The 27,001-nt window shown below is 48.4% G+C and overlaps 1 protein-coding gene across 4 annotated transcripts in view; it reads right to left on the bottom strand.

The window, feature by feature from the left end:
• LARP1 (La ribonucleoprotein 1, translational regulator) overlaps positions 1 to 27,001 on the bottom strand; it is an 89,697-nt gene that overhangs the window by 38,682 nt on the left and 24,014 nt on the right. For 3 of the 4 annotated variants that reach the window (XM_027970440.2, XM_027970441.2, XM_042250664.1), the window contains exon 1: positions 22,278 to 23,157. The exons of the other annotated variant lie outside the window; for it this stretch is intronic. In XM_027970440.2, coding sequence (XP_027826241.1) covers positions 22,278 to 22,716 — 439 coding nt within the window. In that variant the 5' untranslated portion in view covers positions 22,717 to 23,157. Of the gene's footprint in view, positions 1 to 22,277; positions 23,158 to 27,001 lie in introns of those variants that run through there. 4 annotated transcript variants of the gene reach the window in all.

Raw genomic sequence — 27,001 nt, 5'->3', positions numbered from 1 at the left:
GGAGTGGGGTGCCACTGCCTTCTCCACTGGTGAGCCTATTAGGTACTTAATCCCAGATGTTTCTTAGCATCCCCCCCGCCCCCGCATCCTTCCAAGAACCATGTTTTAAGCTCTGTCTTGAAGAGTAAGGTGGGGCTTCCATGCGGGGGGTGGGGGTGGGGGGCTGTTTTTAGGAAATTGAGAGCATTTCTAAGCAATACCTCCTCCATTTGAGCAGGTTTTCCCTGGCCTTTTCAGGGCTCAGGGTGTATCAACAGCTAGCCCAGTGTAGGGAAGAAAGCTAAAGGCTTGTGTCTGGAGGACCAAGTCAGAGCATCTGTACTAGGTCACCTTGGGGCACATGCTTCCAGGTGTAGTCCTCTTCTAACCTCCACTCTGACAGCACCAACCACTTGAAGGGCATGTCTCTACCCTTGAATAAACAAGGCAGAAGACAGAACAAGCACAAGCATCCTGATTCCTTTGGTGCCACCCAGGAGACTTTGGTTAACAGATGACCTCAGCTTTCTGCAAAATGAGAAGTGATCAGATGGTTTCCAAAGCCAAACTGCACTCTGACCTTCCTCAAGCTTAGGATCTCCAACGAGCTGCCACCTCAGAGAGGCAAAGGCAGTGATGAAACAAGTCAGGGGCTGGAACGGGGAAGACCTGGAATGGCAGAGAGCATCCCAGAGCAACTGGAAGCCCAGCTGCAGCCAACAGAGAACTTCAGCAGCCTCTCCACTCCCAGCCAGAAGTCTAGCATTTCCAGACTGCCCTCACACTCCTTTCTCCTGCTCAGCAGGCAAACTGCTATGCCCAGGGCAGTTCGATAAAGTCAAGTATCCTTCTACAAATGGTTATGGAGCTATAATACTATCAAGCCCTTAAGTATGACTGTCACTGTACTAAATGTCTCCCTTGCAATATCTCACTTAATAATAGACTGACGCTTATCTTCTTTTTACTCTCCTGGATTTTTTCCTTATTTGTTGTGCTTTAAACGGGTGGGAGGACTAGCTCTGCCAGTTTTTAATTCTGACCCTGGGCAATTCCCTTCATCTCCATGACCCTATAGAGAAGGAATTTCTCCATAAAAGGGGGCCAATTACTACCCACCTCAAGGGCACTGTGAGATAAGAATAAAGAAGTGTTTCGTAAAGTTTTAAGGTCTAACCAAACGCAATACCAACTGTTCCAACCAAGGACTTGATGAGTAAGACTACACCCCAGGAGTAACCAAGGATGGTGGCTTAGAATCCTCAGCTCTGGCAGTCCACCTTGGACAGTGTCCCACCTCAGCTCCTCAGAGCTCCCAGAGGAGTACAAACCTGCCAACTCCTGGTACCTGAAGCAGATCCCTCCCAGCCTTTGGAGGCCTGGCTCAGGTCTGCTAGGTGCTACAGTAACGCGACAGGAAGACTGGATATCCTGAATCCACCTAGCCTTCAAAACCCCAATCATCAAAAATCTGACCACCTTTATCTGAAACCCAACCCAGGGGCTGCTCCTCATCCCAGCCCTCCTATAAAGAGGCAGAAGCAGGCTAGTGATATGCCTAGAACGCAGCCCCTTTTTACAGGCTGAAAATCTGAGGCAAAGATTTGGGTTTCGGGAAAGAAAGGGAAAAAAAACAAAAAAAAAAGAAACCAAGCTCCTACAAACCTCAGACCTGCTAAGAAATGAGGTTCTTGCCACAAAAGTGGTCTCGTGTGAAACTGGCCCTGCACTAGGGCAATAGCGCTGTTCAACAAACTGACCAATTATTTAGAGATTTCTAAGTCCTGACCTCACCCAGGCCATTCCACACATGTTCCCTTCTGCACTCACTCTGGCCCTGTTGGTTTTTGTCCCATTGCTGGTTAGCCTCCACTGGGGATGTGCTGTGGGCTTCGTGGGCATCCCAGGACAAACCCAAGTGGAGAGCTCTGCCCAGCTCTTACTGGTTTCCTTTGTGCTCTGGCTAGTTGCAAACCCAAGCAATAAGCTGTTGGAAGTAAGCTGAGTGTGACTGAAAGAGCACTGAACCGGGCACTGGAGTGCTGGGTTTTAAATGCTGCACCCTGTACAACAGCCTTGGTCAGTAGCTTCTCCTGTGTGGGCCTGCTTTCCTCAGCAAAAGAGTGGTGTGCGTGCGCTCACACACAGGGTACAGCTAACTCTAGGTGCCTGCAGGGGCAGTGGAAGAGCAGGGGCTCCAGCAGAGAACCAGAGCACGTGCATCTGCACGGGCAGTAATGAAGTACTGGCCAGCTCCCTAACCTTCCTCACCAGAAAGACGTGACCCTCCTTACCAAGGCTGCTTTGAGGGTTCTAAGTGCCTTTGAAAGCCTCTAAGTCGGGGAAAAATTTTGGCTCACAAAATATTATAGCCCTATTTTTTTAAAAGGTGTGTGCATGTATAATACATACAAGATATACATGTGTGTGACTCAAGAAAAAAAAATCTAGAAATATGCTGTCAAATACAGTAGTCACTAGCCACATGTGGACACTGAATACATGTAGCCAGTCTGAACTGAGAAGCAAGCACATTAAGTAAAAGTATAAAAGATATACCAGATTTCCAAGACAGTATAAGAATAATTTTTATACTGATTAAATGCTGCAATAAAAATATTGTGATTATCTTGGCTGGGTTATATTAAGTTGGTTTCACCTTTCTTTTTAAAAATATGGTTACTAAATAGTTTATAGTTATATATATGGCTTGCACTGTATTTCTATTAGGCAGCAACTGATCTAAAAAGGTATAGTTGCTTAGTAGTATTTATGGCGGTTGGTGGAACAGATTATGAAGGGATTTATTTTCACTGAAACATACTTGGACATCTTCCTACAATGAACTGGTGCTGCTTGAATAAGCTGAAAAGACTTCCCTTTCAAAAGAAGTTAAAAGACTCAACACATAATAGTATTTCCCATCCCTTTTGATAACCCAGACCCTGAGAGCTTCCCAATGCCCGCAGAGAGTGGTCCCCAACCCCTCCCACTGGCTGGGAGGCCATGCCCAAGAAACCACAAGGTCAGCAGGGCTCTTTCCAGCAGGCTGCACGTGGCCTGACAGAGCTGAAGAGGAACATCTCTTCAGGGAAGAGGGGCCAGGGCTCCCCAGCAGAATCAGAAGTTCCAGGGCCTGGCTCATACCCACTGATGGTAGCCACAGTGGGCAAAGCTGGAACCTCCAGGCTGGGCCACCAGAGCCCGCAGATCTCTGAAGATCTGTGTGGGCCCTCTCTCTCCCAGAAAGTGTTTTTCAGGTGAAGTATGTATACTTCTGTGGTCCAGGAGAATGCAAAACCAGATTGTAAGTAAGGCAGAAGTCTGGATTCAGTCTGCCATGGGCTGGAATCCCAGCTACTAACAAACTACTATGCAGCCTTGAGCAAATTACTGAACCTCTCTGAACCACGGTTTTCTGGTCTGTAAAGCAGGATCGGGACTGTAGGAAGATCCCACAGGAATGTGAATATTAACCAAGATAATGAACAAGATGTGTGTGACGTCTTTGTTCATCACGAGAGAAGTGGAAGCTCTGGACAATCTGGCCTGGTTCCCTGGGGCATGTGTCTTCAACAAGGCAAGCTACCCCTAAGGTAGGTTTGAGGACCCCCAGCTAAGCCCAAGGGCAAGATAAAGGCACATCAGCAAAGGATGGACAATGCATTCATGACCACGGGATCCAATCCCTCCATACAAGGTGTGAGAGCTGAAGGTCCAGCCAGGAGAAATGTGAGAGCTGGGCTGAAATCAGAACAGGGATCTCCAGACTTTCAGCTCTGGCAGTTCGCTCTGACCCCACCCTGACTGAAGTCCTTACCTCAAATAAAAAAGCCACTCTAGTTTCCAACAAATCAGGAACAGAAAACTGTGACAAAGAGAGCCCACACAGAGCCCATTCCCCATCTCCAGGCCTTACCATGCCTGAGCCCATGCAACTCCCCCTACCCCTCGAGGATGGGGCCTGGGACAGGGCAGGGAAGTCGGAAAACACTCACACTCCTCCTGGCTCTGGGGCCAAGAGACTCCTGGACAGTATGAGAAAAGAGGAGGAAATAAGAAATAGCAATCAGAAAACTTCCTCTTAAAGTGACCTAGTCTGGAGGAGGCAAGGACAGGACATTAAGTTAGTCAAATGGCCCAAGGCACTATGCCATCATCTCTTCCTTTCCATCTCTTTTCTGGATGACTGCAGCAGTTTCTCCAGGGGTTTCCCTGCTTCTAACTTGGCCCTTCTGCCCCACCTCAATCCACTCTGCACAGAATGGAGAAATCAGCTCTTGCCACCTCCTTCCTTGCTTTCGGAACAGCACCCAAACTTCCTAAGCTGGCCTCCAAAAGCCTCTCAGGTCAGTTCCTTAGAGAACACTAAACTCATTCCCCACCTAGCACCTGATATTCCTCATCAGCAGGCTCCTTAACAATCCCATCTTGGCCCACCCTTAGAGGTATTTGCTGACACCTTGATTGAAGCTACCCTCACCCACACAATCCCAAATCCTTCTCTCTTAGTTACTGTTTCTTTAACAGCGTTCACCACTATCAGAAACTGCCAAGTAGTACTAGAGATGGCAGCAAACTGACATTCCTCCCACTGAAAAGCAGGACCCATGTCCCCTCCCCTTCCTTTACAGAGGGATCTGTGACTTCTACCAACACAGTGTGACAAAAGTGACACTGTATCAGCGCTCGGGCCCAGGACCTGAGAATACTGACCGCATCTACTTCCTGTCTCTTGGAACACTCTGACAGCCCCAAGCCACTGTGTATGGATACCAAGTCCTACTACTTGGAAAATCACAGTGGTGGAGAGGACACCTGAAGGCACTCCAGTTCCAGATGAACCCAGCCTTCTAATCACCCTGTCAAGGTTGCAAACATGTTGAATGAAGCTCTGGTGGGCCCTGCAGACCAGGACCTGCCACCTCTATCACTGTCATGTAGAAAAGAAGAATCGCTTGGGCAAGCCATTTTCAACTCCTATCCCATGAAATCACAGAATAAAAGGGCTGTTCTTGATACAACTAGTAGCTTCCCTATTCCTCCCAACACCCCAGGAAAGATGGACATGTGCCCTGCCATGTCATCCACCACATGGTGAGGTGTAGCTCCAGGATCTTGCTTCAAACATGAACGCTCCCTCCATCCATTAAACCACCGACTACTGTTGCTGACTCCAGGCTCTTTCTTAGGTCTTGAAGCTGGGCAACAGAGGCCCTGCAGGCCTGTGAGGTGCAGTCCAACCACTATCAAAGAAATACATAGTGTGACAGGTTAGTTAATCCTCAGTGGAAACCTCGTCTTGGTCTCCAAACACCAAAATCACAACCAAATGCTTAACCACCACCACCAACACAAAAAACCTGCTCAGTTCAGTTCAGTTTGGTCACTGAGTCGTGTCCGACTCTTTGTGACCCCATGAATCAAGGCAAGCCAGGCCTCCCTGTCCATCACCAACTCCCGGAGTTCACTCAAACTCATGTCCATCGAGTCGGTGATGCCATCCAGCCATCTCATCCTCTGTCGTCCCCTTCTCCTCCTGCCCCCAATCCCTCCCAGCATCAGGGGCTTTTCCAATGAGTCAACTCTTTGCATGAGGTGGCCAAAGTATTGGAGTTTCAGCTTTAGCATCATTCCTTCCAATGAACACCCAGGACTGATCTCCTTTAGGATGGACTGGTTGGATCCCCTTACAGTCCAAGGGACTCTCAAGAGTCTTCTCCAACACCACAGTTCAAAAGCATCAATTCTTTGGCACTCAGCTTTCTCCACAGTCCAACTCTCACATCCATACATGACTACTGGAACCATAGCCTTGACTAGACAGACCTTTGTTGGCAAGGTAATGTCTCCGCTTTTGAATATGCTATCTAGGTTGGTCATAACTTTCCTTCCAAGGAGTAAGAGTCTTTTAATTTCCCGGTTGCAGTCACCATCTGCAGTGATTTTGGAGCCAAGAACAATCAAGTCTGACACTGTTTCCACTGTTTCCCCATCTATTTCCCATGAAGTGATGAGACCAGATGCCATGATCTTCGTTTTCTGAATGTTGAGCTTTAAGCCAACTTTTTCACTCTCTTTCACTTTCACCAAGAGGCTCTTTAGTTCCTTTTCACTTTCTGCCACAAGGGTGGTGTCATCTGCATATCTGAGGTTATTGATATTTCTCCCGGCAGTCTTGATTCCAGCTTGTGTTTCTTCCAGCCCAGCGTTTCTCATGATGTACTCTGCATAGAGGTTAAATAAGCAGGGTGACAATATGCAGCCTTGACGTACTCCTTTTCCTATTTGGAACCAGTCTGTTGTTCCATGTCCAGTTCTAACTGTTGCTTCCTGACCTGCATACAGGTTTCTCAAGAGGCAGATCAGGTGGTCTGGTGTTCCCATCTCTTTCAGAATTTTCCACAGTTTATTGTGATCCACACAGTCAAAGGCTTTGGCATAGTCAATAACGCAAAAATAGATTTCTTTCTGGAACTCTCTTGCTTTTTCCATGATCCAGCGGATGTTGGCAATTTAATCTCTGGTTCCTCTGCCTTTTCTAAAACCAGCTTGAACATCTGGAAGTTCACAGTTCACGTATTACTGAAGCCTGGCTTGGAGAAATTTGAGCATTACTTTACTAGCGTGGGAGATGACTGCAGTTGTATGGTAGTTTGAGCATTCTTTGGCATTGCCTTTCTTTCGGATTGGAAATGAAAACTGACCTTTTCAGTCCTGTGGCCACTGCTGAGTTTTCCAAATTTGCTGACATACTGAGTGCAGCAATTTCACAGCATCATCTTTCAGGATTCGAAATAGCTCAACTGGAATTCCATCACCTCCACTAGCTTTGTTCATTGTGATGCTTTCTAAGGCCCACTTGACTTCACATTCCAGGATGTCTGGCTCTAGGTGAGTGATCACACCATCGTGATTATCTGGGTTGTGAAGATCGTTTTTGTACAGTTCTTCTGTGTATTCTTGCCACCTCTTCTTAATATCTTCTGCTTCTGTTAGGTCCAGACCATTTCTGTCCTTTATCGAGCCCATCTTTGCATGAAATGTTCCCTTGGTATCTCTAATTTTCTTGAAGAGATCTCTAGTCTTTCCCATTCTGTTGTTTCCCTGTATTTCCTTGCATTGATCACTGAGGAAGGCTTTCTTATCTCTCCTTGCTATTCTCTGGAACTCTGCATTCAGATGCTTATATCTTTCCTTTTCGCCTTTGCTTTTCGCTTCTCTTCTTTTCACAGCTATTTGTAAGGTCTCCTCAGACAGCTATCTTGCCTTTTTTTGCACTTCTTTTCCATGGGGATGGTCTTGATCCTGTCTCCTGTACAATGTCACTGGTAGAACCTACCAAAACAAGATACTCTACATCCAAAGACAAAGAAGCCACAAGGAGATAGCAGGAAGGGTGCGATCGAGATAAAATCAAATCCCATACCTGCTGGGTGGGTGACCCACAAACTGGATAACTATTATACCACAGAAGCTCTATCACAAGAGCGAAAGTTCTGAGCCACACATCAGGTTTCACAGCCTGGGAGTCCAGCAATGACAGAAAGAGCCCACAGAGAATCCAGCTTTGAAAGCCAGCAGGGTTTGATCTCAGAAATTCCACAAGGCTGGGGGAAAGAGAATCTCCATTCTTAGAGGAGGCACACAAGGTCACACGCGCACCAGCATCCAGGGCTGGTTTTTGTTTTGTTTTCTATTTATTTGGGTGTGCCCGGTCTTGGTTGCAGCACGCGGGATCTCTTCATTTTCCTTGCAGCACGTGGAACCTTTAGTTGCAGCATGCAAACTCTCAGTTGCAGCATATGAGATCTAGTTTCCTGACCAGGGATTGAACCTGGGTCCCCCAAAATGGGAGTGCCGAGTCACTGGACCACCAAGGAAGTCTCTCCAGGGCTGTTTTTTTAAGCTACCAAGCTTTGGGGTGATTTGTGAGGCATTAACAGATAACTAGAACTACCCTGCTGGCTTACAGTGTCACTCCACTAGCATGTAAACTACGAGTGCAGGCCTCTTCTGTCTTATTTCCGCCAATATTGCCAAGGTCTAACTAACACTTGGGTTACTGAAATAAATTTTTTAAATAAGCGATTTTCACTTTGGTGGCAGCCAAATTAGTTCTTTCCAGACAAACAAAGGTTAGGCTCAAGTCCCAGCGCTTCTCTAGACAAGCGTGAATACTCTGAATACTCAAGAGACTCTCCTGAGGGGACTTTCCGGGTGGTCTAGTGGTTAGGTCTCTGTGCTTTCACTGCAGAAGGCACGGGTTCAATCCCTGGTCAGGGAACTAAGATCCTGCATGCCAAGTGGCCAAAACCTCCCTCCCCTAAAAGAGTTAATAGTTCCAGGCTGCAGTGTCAATTTGGGCTCTTTAAAATTCTTTTAAAAAGAGACAAGCTCTTTCCCTACCCACCCCTCTAGCCCATGCACCTTGGCAGGCCCCCCCGACTGCCCCAAATTAAAGGGGGAAGAGAGTTCAGGCCTCCCTTCCCAGGTGTCCTTTCCAGGACTCCCCCCGCCCTTTTCAGGGGCCAGCGGTGCCCCAGTGCTGAGCAACAAGGCCAAAGTGGAGCAGGAGCTCATATTCTGAGGAAAGCCCAGAGGCCGCCAGGGTGGGTCACGAACGAATTAAAAGGGGATATTTGAAGCCCTCTGTGGCAAATGAGCAGCATGTGATGCTTATCTGATCTGCCAGGACATAATCCCAGAGTAAAGGTTATGGATAGGCATATGACAGTGAAACGGCACTATATGTCGGGAAGACACATACGATCTGAGAGTGAAAACTTCCCAAATATCTATGGCAGGAAATCACAGTCTAATGTGATTCTCAAAATCACACCTGCTTACTGTAAAATATCTGCTAATTGTGTCACACACGCACACATACACACTAAATAAAAAAAGACAATCTCTGGAGATGGGCTGGTTTACTGTTTCACTGAACTGGTTGATACTTGCACTGTGGCCTCCACCAGGCCTAGGCTCAGTCTCAGGGCCAGAAGGGGAGTCTTAGCAACTGCCCCTTCTAACCAGGTTCAGGACGTCAGGATCTTCTCAACAACATTCCTGCATGAGCCACCACTGTGTGCACACTGATGGGGGCACTCACCTTGATCCAGAACTCCCCAAAAGCCTAGGGCAGGATGAATGCCTAAGCAGAAGAATCCCACAGCCTTGGGCAAGATCTTGGGGATGACACTCTAAAGCTGGTCCAATCATGTAGGGGGAGAGCAATCCCCATCAGATAAAATCTTCCTCAAACCAGAGACCTAACCTCCAGTTTGATATACAGAACTTAATCCCGTGGGAAAGGACCTTGAAAAGTCTTTTGGCTTGACCACTTTCATTTACAGAAAAGAGAAAGGAAGTCCAAAGAGGTTCAGTCAGCCACCCAAGGTGTCTCAGCACATGAGTCAAATCTCTGGGACTAGAAAGCTGGTCCCTAATTCTCCTGCCCTATCCTACAGGGCTCACACCCACCAGTGCCACAGAGAAGCTTCTTTTCAATGTCGGCTGCCCCAGAGTGAATTTAGTGCTCCCGTGAGCTTTAGTTCCACTGCCTGAAGAGTAGGATCAAGAACAGGCAGGCACAAGGCCTCTAGCCAGCATCCTCCCCATTCCCCTTAAGGCAGTAACATCTGCTTTAGCTGCTCTCATACCCAAAGGTTATCTGAGCTAGAAGGGGCCTTGGAGAATGTTAGCACAGATGCTGGAAAGGGAGTGAAGTCTCACCAGGGCCTAACATAACCGTGTTTCCTTGACAAGCCAACTCTTCAGCATTCAGAAAGCTTTCCCTTACTGCCCTGGGCCCTCAGGCCAAAATGCCCAGAGTGTCCTGTCTCCCATCATATCCACTCTTCCTCAGAAAGATGGATAAGGAGACCCCCTCCAGGACTGCAATTCCTGCCCATGAACTCCTCCCCACCCTCTCCTCTCTGATTCTCCAATAAGGACATGCCTCAGCTTGTGGGTTGGACAGACTGCTGCCCCTCTCCTTTGTATGATAAAATACACAGGAGTCTGAGCCCACAGGCCTCACACAGGTGTCCTAGACTAAAGGAAGCTAGATCCCACCGCTAGATGTGTGCGTCATAAAGGAAGGAACAGAGGTTCAGTGTGGCCAGGTCTTCTCATTTTTTTCCGTAACAATTTTATTGATATAATTCACATTCCATGCTATTGACTCATTTAAAGTAGACAATTCATTTTTTTTTAATATTCAGAGTTTAAGTTTTAAAAGATTAAACCAAAAAATCTCTAGGTTCCCATATACATTTTCTTGATTTTAAAACACAGATAGATGCTTAAGTTGTTTTTAAATGGAAGGGTGATCAAACTCTGTCAGGAGGCTGAACTGGATCTGAGGTGGTAAGCAGAGTGAATAAACATTTGTAACTTCTACCTTTTAAGACAAAAGTCCCATCATGGCTTTTGTGTCTTGTTTACCCCTGAATTCTGGAGCCTGATACCTAACAAGTTCTCAAAAATTTTCAGAATGAATCAATCTAGAAAAGTACTTTGCCAATTTACAGCTGCAGAACCCTACAGCAAACTGCCATCCAAACTCTGTAAGTACTATCACCACGACAGGGAACCCAGGACCTACAGTGGCAGCCAAATCCATTGAGAGCACTGCTAAAAGTTACTACTTGCCCAGAGTCAAAACCTACTGATCCTCCACCTCCCACCTGCCATCAGCGCTTTACCTGTAGGGCCAGACTTGAAGGAGGAACAGACCTGAAGCAGGTCTGTTCAAATGCTGTACATCAGAACAACCGCACTGCCACCCACCCCAAGCTTTGATGGTCTGGGAAAAATTATCCTAGTTTCTCAACCATCCCCTCCTCACAGTAAGAGGCATGCGTCACAGTGAGCAGCTGCCTCCCTGTGTTCCTAATTTCCTGTCTCTCTCCCACTCCCCAGAAGTAGCATCCAGGGGGCTCTCACCATGGCCAAACTCCGCCCCCTACACTCGGCTCCACTGCGGACAAAACCCAAACTAGGTTATTCCATCCACATAATTGGCCTCTCTTCCTCGTATCACTTTAAGTAAGTAAGTAAGTAAGTCACTCAGTCGTGTCTGACTCTTTGCGACCCCATGGACTGTAGCCTACCAGGCTCCTCTGTCCATGGGATTTTCCAAGCAATAGTACTGGAGTGGATTGACATTTCCCTCTCCAGCAGATCTTCCTGACCCAGGGATGGAACCTGGGTCTCCCGCATTGTAGACAGATGCTTTACCGTCTGAGCCACTATCACTGTAAAGATATATAAAGAACAGGAAAAGCAAGGAGACCTCCACTCCCTCAAACAAATCCAAAGCTGCAGAAAGATTCCGAAGATGGAGCGGGAGGGTTTCACTGCAAAGCACCTGAGCTGTCCTCTCACCAACATTCTACCACTAGGGCACTCTCAAGTGCCGCAATGTGGGCTTCTCGTGGCAGGATTATAGCCCCCAGGGACTCCTCAAATTCCCCTCCACTATGAAGTTGTGTACCAGCCTAGGGCAGGTAGGAGGAGCTGGCTCTAAGTGATATGGGCTGCCTTCCTGTGTATCCCCAGCACCAAGCAGCAGGGTAAAGGGGGAGAGAGGACCCAGGAAGACAGAAGACTTCTGCATTTGATTTCTGTTAGCAAAGTGAAGACCTGGATCAAATTCAAGACCTCAAAAGAGGTACCGTCAACACTCCCAGAGCGATCATCACTTGTTATTTGCCAAGCTTCAGCTAAGCACTCACCTTCACCCAGTGCACACTCACTGTGATCCTAGGACACGGGTACTCCAGTTATAACTCCACTTACTGAAGCCAGAAGTTACCGATCTATCTGAGGGCACTCACTCAGTAGGTGATTGGGCTTAACTCAAACTGGATAACTACAAAGTCAACGCTCTACTTCTTCCTCCAGAGGAGTGAAAACAAAACCGGAATAGAAGCAAAGAGACGTGCGTTCAAGTCTCAGCCGTACTCTGAACTGACTGTGACCTTGAGTAACTCTATTTCCTTTCTGGGCCGGAAGTACCTACCCTGTAAACGAATGGTTTAGGTTCAAGGACCTCTGGGGTCCCTTCCAGCTGTAAATACTCCTCCTCTGAAAGGGAGATAAGGACATCTAAGCCTCTTTGTGCAGAGCATTAAGGACAGAGTTGATAACTGGCCACAAGTCAGGGTAAGCCTGGCTCTCAAAATCCCACTCTTCTCAGAAACTAAGACTGCCTATGGGCAGATGCAAACCCACTGTTAGCTCAGATGTAACAATGGCTCGAATTCAGCTGAAAGGAGGTGGCTCTGATGGGAAGAAAACCTTGTGCCCGTAGCTAAGTGTGGCAAAGCCCACCAAGCCAAGCTGCCCAGAGGCTGGTGGCAGACAGTCTAGATGCAGACCCAGGAAGTCCCCTACATGGGTTTTTTCCCAGGTGGAGGTGGGGACTCCTATATGGAAGCCTGTCCCCCCGCCACTACTTCCAGGGCCACTGCCTCCTCTTCCCGCCTAAACAGCTGCAGTAGTGCAAGTAAGATGGGGCTCTTGGCTCAAGTGTGGACTCAGCCTAGGCCAGTCACCAGCAACTGCATTCCAACTAAGCTGGCCTTCTAAAAGGTCAGAGAAATCCCATACACTGGAGTTGCTCCCCATCCTTGAAGGATGACAACCAGTAACTGTCCTACACCTACACTTCAGAAATGTCATAGAAGTCTGCTCTCTTCTAATCTGGGAACCTTGCCCCACAGGATGAGACAGGAAACCCCAAATCTCCTATTCTTAACCCAAGAGGTTCTCCCACGTGGCCAAAGCAAACTTTCAAAAACAAAAATCTGACCCTCACTTAAAATCTTCTAAAGCTCTCCACTGCCTTCCAGTTAAAATCAGAATTTATACCACAGCCACAAGAACTACTCAGTTCCCTGAACCTCTCGGCCTTTCCTCAACCAAGAATGAGTCCTCTTTTCAGGTCTTTTCTCAGATAACTCTTACCTATCGTTCCCATTTCAGTTTAGCCACTGCTTCCTCCAGAAAAATTACTCTGACCTGGACTGAGCGGGGTGCCCCCTGCTGCACTCCCAAAGAATCCCACAGTCTTCTTATACAGCATCTTCCATACTGCATCGAGAATGTGTGTGCTCTCTGTCTACACAAATTTTTATTATTCACTACGGTATTCTCTGCGCCAGACTCAAAATATGAATGATGCTGCTTAAAGTATGATATTCATCCATTCATTCACTAATTAAACCTTCACTGAGCTGCCTACTCTGTGCCAGGCATGTTTAGGTGCTGGAAATAAGCAGCGGTCAAATACCAAAGACCCTTATCCAACAGTGATAAAAACTAAAAAGAAACCTGAAGCAGGTAAGAGGGATGAGATACAGCATAAGGTGCATGCAGTCTGCAGGTTAATACAGAGTGGTGGGGGCAGGCCTCTCCATCCCAGGGAAGAGAACAGGAACCGGAAGAATGTGAGGGCATGGTCCACGTGGCTATCTGGGGGAACAGCACTGAAGAATAAAAGCCCTGGAGCACAACATGCTCCAGGAAAAGCAAAAGAGTCACGTTGTTGGAGGGGGAAAGTGGTGAAGATGGAGTCAGAGCTCAGGTCAGGGCAAGGGCAAGTCTAGGGAGTCAGCTTAAGAAGACACTCTAAGGACTCTGAATTTTTACTCCACTATAGAAGCTGTGAGAGGACTTAAAGCAGGAGTGACAGGACACCAGTTAGAGGCTCCTGCAACCTTCCAGGTGAGAAGCAATGGTATATGGACCAGACTGGTGGCCAAGGAGGTGGTAAAAACATTCACCTTTGGTCACAGTTGACCTGTTCTGGTCTCCTCTCCACATACACTAGCTCACTGAAACTCCTGATAACCCCAAAGTAATAGTGATATTGCAATTATCCTCTGTAATCTGCTCAGCAGGTGCTCTTTTTAGCCCCACTTCAGTTACCTGTTTACCTTTGGTCAGTTTTTAGAAGCCAAAAGGATGTCCTGGTAAATTAGATATAAAGTGACAGAGAAAGAGGTAGCAAGAATGACCCCAAGGTTTTTAGTCTGAGCAATGAGGACAGTTGCTTATTAACCTCTCCTGAGGCTCACGTTGCTCATATGTGAAGCAGGGTTAAAAAAGAGTGCCTGCTGAGAAGATTACAAAGGATAACTGCAATATCACTATTACTTATCTTGGGGTTATCAAGAGTTTCAATAAGCTAGTGTATGTCAAAGGGAGACTAAAACCATACAGGGTTCCGGTGGACCATGTGTCGAGATGGCTCCCGGCAACTATGGGATTGAATTCAGTTCCTTGGGACTTCATTTAAAGGCAAGGCAAAGAAAAGGCTATCTGGAGTTGCTGGAATGTATGTCCAGAGGGGAAGGTGGTTACCACATCAAATATGGAGGGTTATACCAAGTTCCCTGAACACAGAGGCTCCATCTGGGTTTACCAGTAACACCTCAAACTAAAGTGGGTGAAGTTTCTCATTCTATGTCAGATTTATATGGACAGTTTTACAAAGTTCATCATAAAAGCCCACATTCCTTACCTTTCACACTTAAGGCTTTGTCAGTCCAAAGACGCAGCCAGAGGAAAAGAGCTCATCAAGACTGTCCCTCTGATTCTGGGAAAATTCCTCATGGAGACACCCTGCTGCTGCTGCTAACTCGCTTCAGTCATGTCCGACTCTGTGCGACCCCATAGACAGCAGCCCACCAGGCCCCCCAGTCCCTGGGATTCTCCAGGCAAGAACACTGGAGTGGGTTGCCATTTCCTTCTCCAATGCATGAAAGTGAAAAGTGAAAGTGAAGTAGCGACTTCACTGGTCCGGAGTGATCTAAGGCAGTGGCCAGGAGAGGACAGCTTTACTTGCTAGAGGTTCATGAAAGAAAATAAATTTTAGATACCTGGCTAATAAAAGGACGGGAAACGGTGAAGGGGCGAAGGGGTGGGTGATGGGATATCAATCAGAACATGCTGTTTTTCCTCATGTCCAGCTCTTAGTGACCCCATGGACTGCAGCCTACCAGGCTCCTCTGTCCATGGGATTTTCCAGGCAAGAGTACTGGAGTGGGGTGCCATTGCCTTCTCCGGAGACACCCTAGGCTAACTCCAAATTATCAATCTTCACTTAGCAAAGGCATGGATAACCCCTCAGAATGGGTAATTACCACAAACTATTGACACACACACAGTCGATCCCCAAACAACGCAGGGGTCAGGGCACCAACCTCGAGCTCAGTGAAAAACCCACTTATAAGTTTATAGGCTGTGCCAGGCATCTGCTGCTGCTCTCATCTGCGGTTCTGTGACAGCAGAGAGGGTAGGACTAGAGTACTTACTGAGAAAAATCTACATAAGTGGATCCATGCAGCATGAACCCATATTGTTCAAGGGTCAGCTGAACCTGGCTTTGGAACGCATCTTCCGGCATCTAAACCACTTACATCCGTGAGGGACATTTCAAGTCATGAACTGGGCCACCCCAGAACGAGGTATCAAGCTGACCCTCAGGCAGCCTCAGCACAGGGTTAGTCCCGTCGTGTTCTGACTGAAATCCCATCACCCACCCCTCTGCCCCTTCACCCTGTTTCCCGTCCTTTTACTAGCCAGGTATCAAAATTCATTTTCTTTTATGAACCTCTAGCAAGTAAGGCTGTCCTCTCCTGGCCACTGCCTTAGATCACTCCAGACCAGCCAGGGAAGTTTGGGAGCCCTTTGGAGGCCCCAACACCCTAATTACCCACTTCGAGGTTGTCTTGGATTTTGCAAACAGGGGCAGACCCATCCTCCAAGCTCTCCATGTTAGAGAGGTTTTTGTGGTTTCAGGTCCACTGCTCCGCCTCCTCTCCCTCCCTTTGGGAGGGAAAGAGTGCTGAGTAACAGCTCTAAAATGCTTACTCTCACCTAGGTCCCACTGCAGAGGCAGTGGGTCAGCCAAGAGACTCCGCCCCGCAGGGAGGTTCAGAGTTCAGATCTACAGAGACCACCCCCTACCTGCCCAGGGCCCCAGACCACCTCCAAAGCACCTCTCCCTCCCCAGCAGGCGTTATCTCCCAGTGAGTGTAAAACTCAAACACCCTGCCCAGATCAAGGGACAGGTTCCCGGGGAAGGCCTCCTTCCCTTCTCCCCTTCAGAGGGTGTCCCGATTGTGTGCTTTCTTTACAAGAACAGAAAGTGGTCTCAACTACAGGAAAAGAGCTTTAAGCCCTCCTTTATAAAGGCCAACATAACAGTTCTTCACCAAAAGGTGTACAATATAACAAGCTATGGAGTTTAAAACAAATAAAAATAACCATAATGCCATTATTACACTTGACAGATAATTTCCTAATATCTACACTTTTAAAATTTCTTCTTATATAACCTGTTTGTTTAAATCAGGATTCAAACATGTTCCACACAAGGCATTTGACTGATGTCTCAACTCTTCAACCATAACAGTTCCCTCTTTTAAAAATGCTTATTTACTTTTTAATTGAAGTGGATGTACAATAATATAATAAGTTGCAGGTGAAATATAGTGAGTCATGAGTTTTAAGTTACACTCCATTTATGACTTCCTTGATGGCTCAGTAGTAAAGAACCCACTTCCCAATGGAGGAGATGTGGGTTTAGTCCCTGGTTCAGGAAAATCGCCTGGAGAAGGAAACTGCAACCCACTCTAGTATTCTTGCCTGGGAAACCCTATGGCCAGGAGGAGTCTTGTGGACCACAGTCCATGGGGTCGCAAGGAGTCATACACTACTTAGCGACTGCTGCTGCTAAATCGCATCAGTTGTGTCCGACTCTGTGCGACCCCATAGACAGCAGCCCACTAGGCTCCTCTGTCCCTGGGATTCTCCAGGTAAGAATACTGGAGTGGGTTGCCATTTCCTTCTCCAATACGACTGAACAACTCCATAATGCTTATTATAAAATACTGGCTATACCCCGTTTGTACAAGACATCCTTGTAGCCTTATTTTGTATGTAATAGTTTGTACCTCTTAACCTTGTACCTCTTAACCCCCCATCTCAACGCTGCCCTTCCCTCCTCCCCTCTCCCCACTGGGAACCACCAGTTTGTTCTCTGTGAGTCCGTTTCTGTTACACTCACTAGTCTTGCTCTATTCACTTATTTATCTACGCTGTGCTACGCCTCCGTTGCTCCAAGTGGCCTTTCTCTTGCTTCGGCGAGCAGCGACTGCTCCCTAGCTGCGGTGCACCGGTGTCTCTTGCAGAGCCCAGGCTCCACGGCGCGCAGGCTTCAGGAGTTGCAGCACTCGGGCTCAGCTGCTCCATGGTGCATGGACTCTTCCTGGACCAGTGACTGAACCCGTGGCCCCTGCACTGGTAGATGGGAGTCTTATCCACTGTGCCACCAGGGAAGTTCTTGCTGTATTTTTTTAACGCCACTTATTTGCTAACAAAATAATCTGTCCTGTAGTTTCTCACGTTCAAAGACTGAATAACTGCTACCTCATGGTCCATCAATGTATTCTTCTATCCTCACAGATCTATGATTCTGTTAGACGTGGGTTCAATTTTTATTTGGCAGACACAATTTTTACAGACAGCACTGTGTACTTTCTATTATCACATTCACTGTAAGGCACCTAATGCCTGGCTGCTACACAGGCTGCTCTGATATACACTCCAAGCAACTGGCTTAGGTTCCTAAAGCCACAAAAGTGTCTCTCCAGCCTTCACAGAACTTGGATTCAAAACTGAACTTTTTAACCACAATTGCAGATACAAACATACACATATAAAAAGCTCTGCTTTGTAAAAATTGTGAATCACTGCTATATATCCGAAAATTACATAAACATTATAAACCAAGTATATCTCAATTAAAAACAAATCAAAAAGCTCTACTTTGGTTTCTTTTGTGGGGAAGGGGTTTATCAGAGAAAAAGTGCTTTTGATAGTAAAAACACTAAAGACATTTAGACCTATTCCAATTCCCTTATTTTACAGATGAAGAAATACAAGCTCAGAGAGAGTATGAGGGTTGCTAATGCCCACAAAGTTGGACACAAGCAGAATTACACGCAAAATGAACACCTCTAATAATGCTTATGATTTATTACAGCTAGCACTTATCAGATGCTCTATACTTGACATTAAGCTAAGTATCACACTAAATATTTATGAATCAGTTACTATCACTATTCCCGTTTTGAGGATGAAGGAACAATGGCTTAGAGAGGCTGAGTTATTTACCCAAGACTGAACAGGAAGTTAGGAACAAAGTTGGGACTCAAAATTACAGACTGTGTAACTCCAAGGAGCCAGGGTCTGAAGTAGCTCTGACACCATGAGGTCTTCATGCAGTGAAGACTGACTGATACCCTAGATCCCTGCCAGTGCCCCACCTAGTACACCAGCTGTGAGACTGGTGGGTGAAGGAAGATGGGAAAGGGCCCAAACGCAGGAAGGAAATGGAGACTTCGAGTGGAGGTTTATTTGGGGCCAGTTCAGTGTGGCACAAGATTCCTGGGGTTGCCATGGGTTAGCTGGGATTATAATCCTTTTTGGTTTCATGCCACCAGTTAGCTGTACTTCAAAGGGACACAGGAAAAAAAAAAAAAAATGATACCCAGAATATAATAAATGTGCAAGTCTCAGACCCTGACGCCAACTTTCCTTTAAAGAGAAATGAAGAAAAAGATCACAGAAGTGTCACACAATCCACCCACTTATTCCCTGCTAGGGGTGCTGGAAGTTTGTGGGGATAATGAACTCTCAAATCTCTACCTACTACATGTATACCAGCCACAGCAACTTTTAAAAAGCTTTTAACACAGCAAACGTTTAGTTCAGTTAGACTCGGCTTTGCCCACAGCCCTAAAAAGCACATGCACACTCTACCAAAAGCTAATTTTTAGGAAAGGCAGATAAATTAAAACTTATTTTAAAAACATTTGTTGCAACACATTCCAAAGTAAAAGTAGGCAATTGTTTGAATCATCAAATTTTAAGATTATCCATACTATGTCCTTCATGTCTGTGGAGAAGCAAAGGTCTACTTTTAAGGAGACAGATCCCATATATTTCAGGGAGTACTGATAAAATACCAGAAAAGGAAAATACACCATTCTCCAACCCCCTCAATTTTACAGGTGGAGAAAACGGAAACCCAGAACAAGGCCCAGGAAATCCCAAAGTTTTAGTCTTCCATAGTACAACAGCAAACACATGCCAGGCACCAGACTAAATACTTGAAACGTACCATCACAGTGAATGCTCACAATGCTCGAGGCAGATAAATAACTTTATTTCTAGAATATAATGAGGAAGCTGAGGCACAGAATGGTTAAATTATCTTGTCCAATGAAGCACAGCTAAGCAACTGGCATTAGAATGCAAGTTTTGACATCAGAACCTTTGCTATCTTCTTCATTAAAAAAAAAAAATTCGGCTGTCCTAGGTCATCGTTGCCACACACAGGATCTTTGCTGCGGCACATGGGATCTAGTTCCCTGACCAGGAATTGAACCTGGGCCCCCTCCACTGAGAGTGGGGAGTCTTAATCATCACGGAAGTCCCTCATTTCTTCTTGTAAATGAGACATCCTGCCTCTCTCATACTTAAAGAGTTGTGGCTAGAATAAGGAAAAGAAATTTTAATGTTTTCAAAACATTCTAAGGGAGAGAAATACAAAAAGCCAAAATGCAAATCCCAAGACTTAAAACCACTAAGACAGACACTTAAACCAGAACAGAGAGCCCTGCAAGAAAGGGGGGATATCACAAAACATTTTTTATTACTAGTTACTGAGTGTGTCTCTTAAAGAACTAAAATACTAGCATCTGAGCCAAAAGGAGAGCTAAAAATAGGCATTTGCAGAAAGCTTTGGAAAGCTTTTGGCTTACTTAGGAGGCACCAAAAACATATGCATCACAGAACACAAAATTTCCCCAAGACCACACTGCCACTCCACTGGTGTCACATTTAAACTTGTCCAAATAAAATCAGGGCTGGAAAAGGGCCTTAGTGATCCATGTAAATTTCAAAGAAAGGGCCACTATCTACCCTGAACACAAAATTCTCCTTCAAAACACATTCAAGCCCTAACAACAGGCTTAAACAGAGAAGCTACTGGATTAATTCAGATTTGTCTGTCGAAGACTATTCTGAAGGTTCAATACTAATGAGCAGACCAGACACTTCCTCGCCTAACAAGAACAGAGTAAGTCTACTGGACTTAGAATTTTGCTTTGGGCACTTAAAGCAAGTTGGCTTTTCTATTCAGACGTAAAGGCGAGATGCCAGCCAAGCTGTCTTCTTCCCACGATCAATAACCCCGGTGACGCACCCTACCAAGGGCCCCTAGACTTGCACAAAATGCCAGCTCAGACATCCAACACCACCTGATGTCATGGCTGATTTAAAACCCACAAGGCAGGTTCACCATTAGCAGAGCAGCAGCAGCCAGAGTGAGTAGCCCCATTTAAACTTCTGAGGAGTGCTCTCTCCTCCGGATGATTATACCCTGAGTTTAAAGAGGGGGGAAGGACCAAAGAGTATCTTCAAATTGCTTTTCCTCCCTCCGTGGGTGGATCAGGAGAGATTTGCAAGAAAATGGAGATTTCAGCACTGCCCTTTGCATAAGAGGGTTCTGGAAGGAAAAGGGGGGGAAGGGGAGGAGGGCAAAAGGAAGAGAACACGGTTTGAGGTACTATTAGTAAAAGCCAAAGGTCCCCTCCCCCAAATGAAGCAATCTTATAAAGAAATAAAAATTACAACATGCCATTTTCAGAATTCGGTGTTCTGGTTTCCCTGGGACTACGAGGGATTCTATTCCCTTGAATGTGAAAGCATTAAGCTGCCCTTTCAACTTTCCCCATTTTGATGGTTTTTTTTTTTTTTTTTCATTTTGATGGTTTAAACCAGTCAGTCTCAAGCAGAAGGGGAGGAGTTCTGAAAAAGCCGTAGGGCTATGGCCACAGGCCATCGTAGTAGCTCCAATTGGGTTTTAATACCGGCTCACTGCAAGAAGATCCTGAACCCAAGAATCCAGCCCCAGGGTGTCTCTACGGGCCGGCAAAGGGAGCAGGGCGGGCGCGCCCCCCACCAAAGGCGAAGATCTATTTTCGGCAAAGGAAGGCCTGGCGGAGACTCCATATTCCTTACCCTCCTTCCCCCACCAACAAGGCTCTGCGGGGACTTCCCGCACACCCACCTCCCCCGAGAGGCCGGGTCCGAAAGGACCCAAAGAAGTCGAGGAGGGAGAGGGAGGGCGCGCCGCTCGGCGGTCACATGCCGCCAGCCGCGCGGGGAGGCACCACGTTGTCCCGGCTGCGGAGGAATGCCGGGAAGGGGGGACGCGCACTCACACCCGCGCACACGCACACTCCCGACCGCGCCGCCCGCACCCGCCTTCCGCCCCGAGCGCCGCGGCGACCGCCGAACGCCCAGGCCGAGCGGCCGCGAGCAGCCCGCGGGCCGGCGGCGCGGCGCATGGCGCCCAACTGTCACCCGCCCGTCCGGCCTGGCCCGGCCACTCCCTCCCCCGCCGCCACACGCCCCTCGAGTCGCTGCATGCCCCCTTACTCGCCTCACATTTCCCCTCACTGGACGCCCCGCACACTCGCCATCCGGCTCCCTCACAAGGCGGAAGGTCCCCAGGATCAGGCGAGGGAAAGCACCGAATTCAATGACACGTTGGGTTTCCTCTTCTCCCCATTCTCCCCGTAACCGACCCCTCGAGCCGTCGCCCACGGCCATTCTACCGCCTAACACCATCTACTCGAGAACAAACTTGTTAACTTTTAAATCCCGAATCTGTGTGGTCGGTATGCACTCATCGCCGGGCGTTTTGCTGCCTATGACATATACTCATTAAACATTTACAACACGGGGACGATAGCAACGCTACCAAAACGAGGAACACGGGGCGGGGGGGCGGAGGGGGCTTCCCGAGGAAGGTTCAGGCAAGAAACCGTCTCTCACACAGACACGCGGTGGGGGCGGGGGGGAGGGCCCCTTTCACCGAAACCAGCGCCCGCCCCTCTCCCCGCGAGATAGGCCGGGACCACGCCGTTGCCCACTAACCGCTGCGGCCCAGGCGGTGGCCGTAGCCTCCTGGAGGCCGGGCCCTGCGGCAGGGGCAGGTTCCCGAGTGTGCTGGGGTGGGGGGGGGGGGGGGGGGGGGGGGGGCAGGGCACGGCGACCTGAATTAGCCAGGATAATGGAAAAAAAAAAAAAAAACCCGAGTCACCACGACCCACTGCGGCGGACCCCCGGGCCCTGGAGGCCGCTGGGGGAGGGGACGCCTATGTCCCCGGAAGAGGCCCCCGGTCCCGGAATACCAAACGGAGACCCACCTGGAGGAGACTGTCCGTTCACGGTGGCCAGGACCGGTGGCAGCGCGTTCTTAGTCCACGGGTTCACCTTGGGCGGAGGGGCCTCCACGAAGTCTCGGCGCCCGGCGCCCGCGGCTCCAGCAGCTCCTCCGCCAGCGCCCGGCTCGCCGCCGCCGCCCTCCTCCCCGTCGCTGACGGCCAGGCCCTCGGCGCCGGGCGGCTGCGGCGGCCGCGGGCTCTCGCGCTCCAGCTGCCCGGTGCCTTCCCTGTGCTGCTTGGCGCAGGGCGGCCGAGGTCTTCGGGTGCCGCCGTCCGGCTCCCCGCCTCCGACGTCGTTCGCCCCCGGCTCGCCCTTGCCCTCGGGCGGCGGCAGCGGCTTCTTCCTCACCAGACCCCCGTGATCTTCGGCCTGCAAGAGCGGGGCGCCCCCCGGCAGCAGCGGCTCCACCTGAGTGGCCATCTGCGCGCCCGCCCCCCCGGAGAAGCCGGGCGCGCCCGAGGCTGCCTCCCCCGCCTCGAACTTGGCTCTCAGAGAGCCCGCGACGCCTTCCTCCGGGGCGCTGGGCCCCAGTCCCGGCGGAGAAGGGTCGGGGTTCACGCTAGGCACGGCCCCCCCTCCCGGTCGGATGCAGCCGCCGTAGATCCAAGGCCCGCTGGCGGGGCGGGGGGGGGGGGGGAGGAAGGCCCCCCACTCTGCGGTCCAGGCCTCCTCGGCGCGCGTCCCCCCCCGCCCGTTCCTCGCAAGGAGCCCCCACCCGGAGCCTGGCAGGCTTCTCGTCCCGTCCCTCCCTCCCCCCCGCCCCCGGGGCGGCCCGGGCTTCCCGGCACGGGGGCTGCAGCAATATGGACGGACGGGGGAGAGGCGCGGCGAGCCGAGCTGACCACGCGATCCGCGGCAGGCGGCGGGCGGGCGCGCGCCTCGCGACGCAGCGGGCAAGGGGAGGGGACGGCGCAACGGGGGCGCGCCCGCCGGGGCTGGCCCTGGGCGACGGGCGGGCGAAGGCGGCGGGAGCGCGCGCGCAGGGCCTCGCGGCCCCGCCCCTGGTCCCGCCCCTGGCCTCCGATTCCTCGGTGCACCTCCCCGGCTGGTGGGTGAGGGGTACTCAAACCGGACCGGGGCGAGCACGTGCCTGATACAATTCGGAAGGGGGGGCGGTCAGCAAGCCGGGTAGGAGAGACCGGGTGGTATAAAGAGGGGGAAGTGTCTTAAAGAGCCAGCGCGTGAGAGCGTCCGCAGGTGGAGCACATGGGACCGCGCCACGCGGCTGGCGGGGCCTGCTCCTGCTCTTTAGGCTGGGTGCGCCAGAATCTGGGGAAAGAGCCATTAATATCACCCTAAGCTTACAGGATGATGGGGTGGGGGTGCTGTCGCCTTACTTGCGTGCCATAGGCCTGGCCCCTCCAGGCCCCGCCTGGGTGACCTTGGGTGAGCCGGCCTCACCTCCGCGGACTGTGCTCGGCTCCTCCCAGGCAGCCCTGGCCAGGTCACTGTGCGGACACCTGGCCTAGAAGACGGGTCTTTAACCCTTGGGGGCATCGGGCGTCTCGGAAGTGAGCAGGAAATTACCAACAGCCCCCAACCCGGCCAAGCCCTGAAACTTAGTATTTATGGGCGAGAAATGTCTTTTTTTTTTTTTCCCCCTCCCTCAAATGGACTTCAGTTTTTATAAGAATTGCTTGGGCCAGAGACGAACCAACGCCGAATTGGAACTCTCGAGATCCGAGATTTTATCCTGACCCTGGTCCTGCCCCTTACCAACTCTGCATTAGTTGGGTCTCAGTTTCCCTATTATAAAATGAAGACAGTGGTTTCAAATTTTAGTGCACATTCAATTAAATATTTACTGTGGGGGGTTTCTAGGGACAAGGCTTGGAAAAAACAAGGCTTGCAAGGACCTCATGGAATTTGCATTCTGAGGTGGAGAAAGAGTAAAACAAACTTATGAACAAGAGCTTGTCTCATATCTATGAAGACAGTAGCTACTACCGCAGTAGGTCACTAGATCAGTTACTTTAGTTTGGATGATGAGGGAAAACCTTGAATGCAGATTCCAAAGTATTTGGAATCAGGTATGTCTGGGATTGGACCAAGAAACTACATGTTTAGCAAGAACCCTGTTGGTGCTTGTGGTCCCACACTTCACTTGGAGGAGTCCTGGCCTCTGGCTGGCTATGATATCACCTGCTCAAGACATAACAGCCAAGAGTGTTAGCCATCTCCAAAAGAATTAGAACACATGACCTGCTGGACAAAGAAGGCTTATTGAAAATCAGCCTTTTGAAACTGCCCCCAAGGGGTGAGGTTAGTTGTAGGGTGGTTGTAACCAGGACCACTGGGGAGAGGTGCTGGTGGGGACAACCAGACAATCTGATGTGTGGTCCCAACTCTTCCATAACGTGGTGTCCACACCTTGGCCAGCTCTCAGCACTTCACTGGAGCCCCTTCCCTGGTAGACAAATGAGGATAAATTATGCTTGACTTGCTTCTAACCTCTCAGCTTTTGTGAGGAGACAAGTGAGACAACTTCAGTCAAACAAAGTACTATGTAAATTATAGAGACTGAGGCCAGTGCTTCAAAAGAGATACAAAGAAGAAAATGATTAAATGATTAAAGGGATCTTGATGAATTAAAACAGATTCTTTGTTGTTACATTATATATAACCTTAATCAGAAGGTAAATTATTGTACACTGTCACTAGCATGCACTATTTTTTATTTTATTTTTTAATTATTTTCTGAAGCGGATTCACATTAGACTATCTCTGAACTTTTTAAAAGAGGACATAATGGTCCTTGTTGGTCATTCTTTTCTATATTCCTATAGTTGGAGGTAGAGGGTATGCTTTGTGAAGAGAGAAGGGCTCTATGTGGACAAGTAACTTGTTCAGGTTACTTAGCATCAGTCTGAGCTGAACAAGCAGCACCAGGCCCTATGTGGAGGCTGGAGCAACACAGATCTGCACCCCTAGGCCTGCTCTGCCCCAGAGAGGGGCTCCTAACACCCATAGGCCATTTTTCAGACGAGCAAACTGGGACCACAAAAGGAAGGTAAGGTAACCAGCATGAGACCACATCTTACACTGAGGCTATTAAATTGGGAAAAGGAATCTTAATGATTAGTCAGTTCCCTTGTTTTTTAAGAAACTGAAGTTCAGAGAAGTCAGGTTACTTAACCAAAGTCACACAGCTAGCCCATGGCAGAGTCAGGTCTCATACCTGAATCTTCTAATCCTAAATGCAGTAGCTTTTTCTATTGGAAATGATGGAATTGCAATTTGAATTCAGTTTTTGTTTTTTTTAGATTCCTGACCTACTATGGCATTCTATATGCATGTGTTCAGTTTTAAATACTATTGATCAAATAGTTCAGAGTAGCTACTTTTATTAAGTAACTACTATATGCTAGGTTCTATGAGAAATATTAATACTTGACATACTTTATCTCATTTCATCCTCACAATAACCTAATGAGTTAAGATACTAGCTTTTCCCACAAATACCTAGTGTTCCTACTATGTGCCAGGCCCTACGCTAGATCTTGAAGCTATTATCTTCATTTACAAATGGAAGCAATTGAAGTTCAGAAAAAGAAAGTCAGCTGGCTGCCTAGGGTCTCAGGCAGCAGCTAATTCCCCAGGCCTGTTTTTATCCCCCGCACTACACTGTAAGGCTGCCTCTCTTCTCTCCATTGCCATATCGATGGCTATTTGTGGAGCACTCATCAAATACGTTGGACTGGGGAAGATACTAAAAAAAGCTGAACCCTGTCTCTCCAAAAGGTAAACTCTAATTGGAGGGACCAAGTAGTTAAGCAATAAGTGATCTCAGGCAAAAAAAAAAAGAAGTTAAACAAGATACGCTTTTGGCAGAAAGCAATAAAGATCAGACTAACTTGTGCTTTGCCCACGGTTTGAACACATCATAGTCTTAAAACGCACAGACACACACAGAGAGAAAATCAAACTCTAAAACATTAAAATAATAAAGTGGGTCCAAATACCTATTTATAATTACATGCTTGTTTGCCTCCTGGTACTGACAGCTTCCTAAAAGAGAGACTGGAGGCTGGAGCAGGGATTAGAGACAGCAGACTTGGTTTATAACCTGGGCCCATCCCCAGCTTTGCTGAATAAATTGGAGCAGCCTCCTGAGCCTTCCTGGGCTTCCATTTCTCTGTTCACAAAATGGGAAGCATAATACCTGCATCCGGCTCATGGGTAGGAAGAAAGATACAAGTTCCCTGAAACTATTTTTTGGAAGGGTACATAGGTAAAAGAGAGGTGGTTCCTTTATCTGGGCTTGGATATTCCATTTTATTCCTCTTTGAGTTTGATTTTCCAGAGAGCCTTTTGTTTCTGAAAGAACTTGGGGTTTATCACCTATCTTCTTCTGATAGCAGGGACTCCTAGGCTTGAGGCCTCTTTATACCAACATGGAAGAGTAGGTGGGGTTAGCAAGGGAGGGGCATTGGCCAGACAGTATTAGCTAGGCAATGTTTTCCCAAACCTGAAGACTCTTGGACGTTCTGGCACAAGCCAAGAAATTTACTTCAGTTCATGAGAGGAGGCTCAGCCTAGATCTCCTCTTGTCAACTAGATGGAAACAGCAATAGTTACAGTGTAAGGAGGATAAGGAGAAGTCAGAAGTACTGACTGTTCCCATGCCTGCGTATTCAGTCGCTCGGTCGTGTCTGATTCTTTGCAACTGTAGCCCACCAGGCTCCTCTGACCATGGAATTCTCCA

This window comes from Ovis aries, chromosome 5, assembly GCF_016772045.2.
Source record: "Ovis aries strain OAR_USU_Benz2616 breed Rambouillet chromosome 5, ARS-UI_Ramb_v3.0, whole genome shotgun sequence".
NCBI classification, from domain to species: Eukaryota; Metazoa; Chordata; class Mammalia; order Artiodactyla; family Bovidae; genus Ovis; species Ovis aries.
The sequence above is the reverse complement of the archived record's forward strand: the minus strand, read 5'-3'. Positions and strand labels throughout refer to the sequence as shown.